Genomic DNA, 5,652 nt, shown 5'->3' on the forward strand with positions numbered 1-5,652 from the left:
CCGCCTGCCTCTGCCTCCCGAGTGCTGGGATTAAAGGCGTGCGCCGCCACGCCCGGCTTCTCGTGCAGCTTCTATGTGTGCAGTCTGTACTTTTATAACACCACTTCTAACTTACTACTGTCTTCATTACAAAGCACCAGGACCAAGGTAACTTATAAAGAAAGTGGTTAATTGTGGGCTTGCTCACAGTTTTAGAGAGTTCGTTCATGACCCTCATTGTAGGTAGTATGACAGCGGGCAGGCAGGCATGGTGCTGGAGCAGTGGCTAAGAGCTTACATCCAGAGACAACAAGCACCACGTGACACAGAGAGAGTCAGCTAGGATATTGTGGACTTGTGAAACCTCAAAGTTCATCCTCAGTGACCCACCTCCTTCAACAAGGCCACACCTCCTAATCCTTCCCAAGCAGTTCCTTCACCAACTGAGGACCAAGTATTCAAATGTATGAGCCCAGGGGGCCAATCTCACTCGAGCCACTGCAACTCCATTCCAGCTCATGTTGCCCTTTCCCTCTTCACATATCCCGCCTCTCCACACCTCCCTGGCTCTACCTGGCATGGCCCCCTTGCTGTGGGCAGGGCTGGCTCCTTCTTAGCCCTCAGTGCCGGGCTCAGAGGCCTTCTCCGATTGCCTCTCAGCTAGGCAGCCTTCCCAAACCACCCTTGCCATTTCCCAGCCACTTTTCATCCTGCTTTCCTATTAAGAGTGTTCTTTTCTGACACTCTCCTGCATATTGATTTCACTTCCCTGTCCATCTATCCACACTAGAACACAAGCTGTGAGAGGACAAGAGTATTTTTACTTGCATCATAGCCGGAGCACCCAGGATGGGACCAGTTCAAAGCAATGACTCAGAAATACCCTAGAAGAGATCAACAAGGGAAGGCTGGCTCAGTCTGAAGTCAAGGCTATCCAAGGCTAGCTCTGGAAAGCATCACCAGTGCTGATTGCTCAGGGTGGAGTTTCTTCTGCTCCACGACCAGGTCTGCACACATAGCCTAAGCTGAGAGTACTGAGTGACACAGATGTCACTAAGCACAAGGTATCATCACATATTTGATGGCTCAGTCCTGTGGTAAATAAGGACTTATTCTCCTATATACCCACCCACCCACTGCTCTGGTTCTGGGCCCCAGGTGGAGCTAGAATGCCCTGGTCTCTGCTTGGCCAGTTAGTGTTTGTTGAGGTCTCTTGGAATGCTAAGGGGCAGAACGCACCTGAAAAGATCTAGAGCATACAGTTTTGGAAATTAGCAAGATCATCTCGCTGAGAACCAACCAGGAATTTATCCAGACCTTGTTCACCACAAGGGAGCAGCCCCCATGACTTGTGTTTGCGATAGACTCAACAACAGGCTGGAATATAGAGCAATTCATATGGAAGAAAGGGCCTCCCAATACCTCTGACGGTAAGCTCTCAGCAAGTGGAGAAAGACTCAACAGAAGAAGGCATCTCCTGTGATTGGTTTAGGAGACATACTTGATTTTCTCCAGATGGTCCTGAGTTGGAAGCAGAGGCAAAAACAAACAAACAAGAACCAAGAAAAAACATGAGAAACTAAAAGTCATTGACCAAATCCCAGCCAGGCTGGGCCAATTTTTGCACAAGTTGTGATTCTACTATTGTGTCGTTTGGTCATTGTATATCTGTCTAATCCCTCACAAAGTGAGCTGCCCTTGAATATGTGAGCCACATTTGGGGCCTGACATAAGGGTGGTGTCACCAGGGCAACCAACCTCATATTCATGTTCAGCACTCTCGGCAAGGGGATTCGCTTTGTTATGGCTGTTGTGATGTTGGTATTGGTATGGGTGGGGTGTTTGTTTATTTGTTTGGTTGATTGGTTGGTTGGTTTGAATTGGGTTTGGATTGTTTTTTCAAGACAGGGTTTCTCTGTGTAGCTTTGGTCATCTTGGAACTTGCTCTGTAGAATAGGCTGGCCTTGAACTTATGTAGATCAGCCTGTCTCTGCCTCCTGAGTGCTGGGGCTAAAGGCATGTGCTACCATAACTAGCTGGTGTTGGTATTTTGAGACAGGGCCTTTGCTCTGTAACTGAGGCTGGCTTTGATCAACCTCCCAAGTGCCTGGGATACCAAGTGGTGAGTACCACTGTGCCCAGTTAGCAAGGAGAACTTTTAGAGTACCTTGGGATTGGGTCTCTCAGAGTTCACAACCCTTGGATATCTGGTGACAGGAACCAAGAGCATCCTCCTCCTTGTCCCGCCTTCCTGCTGTTTCCTGTCTGACTCTGGTTTCTGCCTTGTAGCAGCTGCAGGGACGTGAGACCCAGACGTCGGCTCTGGAAGACTCTGAAGACTGGCTTGCAATGCACAGTTTAAAGTTCGAGAAGCTCACCTTGGCTGACTTGATAAGCCAGGGCACAGTTGAGCTGTAAGTCTAAAGTGCTTCCACCCTTCCTCCCAAGCTCCCCAAGGCTGTGGTGGTACATCCAGCCCTGAGCCTGAAAAACCCCCAAATCAAGCTTTACTCTTTCAGGGAGGATCATAACAATGCTGTGCCCAAAGTGCATTTCACCACCCAGGCCATCCACCACTTCAAGTCAAGGCTTTCTGAGTAAGTTTCCCAGAACCCCCAGGACTCCAGAGTTTGAGGCCTTCATCTCATTTCATAGCCTGCACATGACTGGTACCAACCTCTCATCTACCTCTAGTCTGCCCTTTTCTCAAATGAAAACGTTGGACTAGACTGGCATCTCTCAGCCTTTGAAACCCTTGGTGCTCTCCAATGAATGTCTCCAATTTTCCAGCTTCGTTAGCTGGTTAATGACTGAGAGCTTTGTCAGGCTGCTGTGGCTCTCACCCTTGCAGACATGTGTAAGGCATGTGCCCAACTCCCAAACCAATTGTTTTTGTCTTATATGTATGAGTGTCTTGCCTGTATGTTAGTGCACATAGTATGTACCTTGTATCCACAAAGTCCAGAAGAGGATGTTGGATCCTCTGGAACTGGAGTTACAGATGATTGTGAGCTCCCTTGTAGGTGCTGGGAATTGAACCTGGATCCTGTGCACACACTTGGAAAACACACACACACACACACACACACACACACTCACAAACACATTCCGATTATCAGCAGACAGGATGGTCTTTAAGAGTCTATCCCAGCTCTAGTAATGTCTGAGCTATAATTACTGTTGCCTAAGGTTTCCCAAAAGGTAATGATGGTAATAACATTTATTAATGTGCCAGAAACTCTGTAAGGGCTGCATACAAGATCTTATTTCCTCCTTAACAACTGTCCAGAACATTGTATTGTTCTCCAACTAATGACCAAAAGTCAAACCAGTTAACCAAAAGGTGGTTGCTCAACTATCATTCATACAGTAACTGATTAGTGAGATATATCAAAATGCTTTAACTATAAATTTTATAGAAAGTTCTTAGGGTCAGAATGTTCTAAATAATTCCTTGATATTTAGTTAGTTCTAAGTTTGTTTGTGACAGGGTCAGTGCAGCTCAGGCTGGCCTTAAACTTGAGATTCTCCTGCCACAGTTTTCTGAGTTTTTGGAGTACAGTGTGTGCCCCTGCACACATGTAGAGTTCAATAATATATGGCTCTGTTGTTTTGAATTATAAATTCAACATTTTGTTTTTATTTGTTCTTTGAGAGTTTAATACATGTATTCAATTAAATATGGTCCTATCTACCCTTCATCTCCTCCCAGATCCTTCACCCTAACACCACCTCCCCACCTCATGCCGTAGTTATTGTCAGCCCCTCCTTCTCTCCCTTTTGATACATCACTAAGTCCAGGAAGTTCTATCTATCTGTGCATGAGAGTGGGCCACACCCTGGAGCACAGGTAATGTACCCCAGTCACCATCCTGCCAAAGAAAGGTGCAAATCTAACATCTTTATGGAATAGTCGAATCTGCTGAAGTCATTTGGCAAATTGACTTGGACAGGGTGCTGTGATTATCTTTACATGGAAGATGATGAAACTTCAGGCTCTGAGAGAATCCTACACCTACCAAAAGTCTCACCATCCATAAAAGGCCTTTAAAGCAAGGTCTCAAACACAAGTGGGTCTCAGTGTGAGGCTCAGTCCTATATTCAAATTCTTATGTCTCCATCGTGACTCCCCTGTTACTCTCGTCTCATGAATTTATACCCACCAACATCTGGCTTCCACACTCCTCTCTCCCAACTGCTCTCAGTGAGGCACCACAGTAAAGATTCAAGTGACTGAAAACTTCCAATGAGCACCTGTCACCTGCTGGTGTTCACCCCGTCACAGGAGTGCTTGCTTTTCTATAGGCTCCAGAGGTCAATACAGTTCTCTTGGCTACTTTTCTTTTAGAAACTAATGTGTTTGTTAATCAATCCAAGAACAGCTGTGGTCCGTCCCCAGGAGTATTGGGACAATTTCTTCTGTAAAGACTCATGATATCTGAGGGACTAGAGAGATGACTCAGTGGCTAAGAGCACTTGCTGCTCTTGCAGAGGACCTGAGTTTGATTCTCAGCAATCTCATAACCCTACTTCCAGGAAATCTGATACCATCTTCCACTTCCAACTTCCACAGGTACCAGGCATACACATGGACTAAATACATCCAGGCAAAAGGCTCAAATGCACAAAATAAATAAATTTTTAAAAAGTACTCAGCTCTGAGTGAGAACAGGGAGCCCCCCCACCTTCCTCATGAGAACACTGCCTGTACCCCCAACAGCTCACAAAAGGTCATCAGCACCCAGTCTTGCTTCACAGGAAAACTGCAGCCAACCCCTGGTCCCCACACAGCCTCTGCTTCTTGACCTGGTGTCTTGGCAAACACATATCTTAGCTTTGTCTTGTTCCATTTGTCTTATAGTCTCCACAGGCCTTAAAACTTAAAAATTCATCCAACCAGGTAACTCCTGCCTCTAATTCCAGAATAGGGAGGCTGAGGCAGAAAGATAGAGAGTCTAAGGCTGAGCTGGTGAGATGGCCCCATGAGTAAAGGCTGGCACACAGGCCTGAGGACCTGGGGTGAGTTCCTGAACTCCAGAAGGTGGTGGAAAAAACCTCCTACTTACACATTTGCACCTGAACACATGCATGCACATATGTGACCACACACACACACACACACACACACACACACACACACGTACACACACTCTCTCTCTCTCTCTTTCTCTCTCTCTCTCTCTCTTCTACTTCCTCTTTTTCTCCTTCATCCTCCCCTAACACACATAAACACACAAAATAATTCTTTTTTAAGTTAAAAAATAATAAAAGAGAGTCTGAGGCTGACCTCAGTTATAAAGTGAGATTTTCTCTCAAAAGATGTAGAAAAGGCCACACCTTTAAAATCCAGCAATAGGAGGGTAGAGGAAGGGAGAACCCTGTGAAACTGAGGCTAACCTGATCTACACAGCAAATTATAGGCCAATTAGGGCTATCCAGTGAAACTCTGTCTCAAAAAAATAAGAAAGAAAGAAAGAAAGAAAGAAAGAAAGAAAGAAAGAAAGAAAGAAAGAAAGAAAGAAAGAAAGAAGAAAGAGAAAGAAAGAAGAAAGAAAAGAAAAGAAAGAAGAAAGGAAGAAAGGAAGGAAGGAAGGAAGGAAGGAAGGAAGGAAGGAAGAAAGGAAGAAAGAAAGAAAGAAAGAAAGAAAGAAAGAAAGAAAGAAAGAAAGAAAG

At 45.4% G+C, this 5,652-nt stretch overlaps 1 protein-coding gene across 1 annotated transcript in view; it reads left to right on the plus strand.

Annotated features, from left to right (window-relative positions):
- Vwa3a (von Willebrand factor A domain containing 3A) overlaps positions 1-5,652 on the plus strand; it is a 65,807-nt gene that overhangs the window by 16,498 nt on the left and 43,657 nt on the right. The window contains exons 4-5 of the mRNA XM_029479335.1: positions 2,269-2,393; positions 2,499-2,576. Coding sequence (XP_029335195.1) covers positions 2,269-2,393; positions 2,499-2,576 — 203 coding nt within the window. The remainder of the gene's footprint in view (positions 1-2,268; positions 2,394-2,498; positions 2,577-5,652) is intronic.

The sequence above is a fragment of the Mus caroli genome, chromosome 7 (assembly GCF_900094665.2).
Source record: "Mus caroli chromosome 7, CAROLI_EIJ_v1.1, whole genome shotgun sequence".
NCBI lineage: Eukaryota > Metazoa > Chordata > Mammalia > Rodentia > Muridae > Mus > Mus caroli.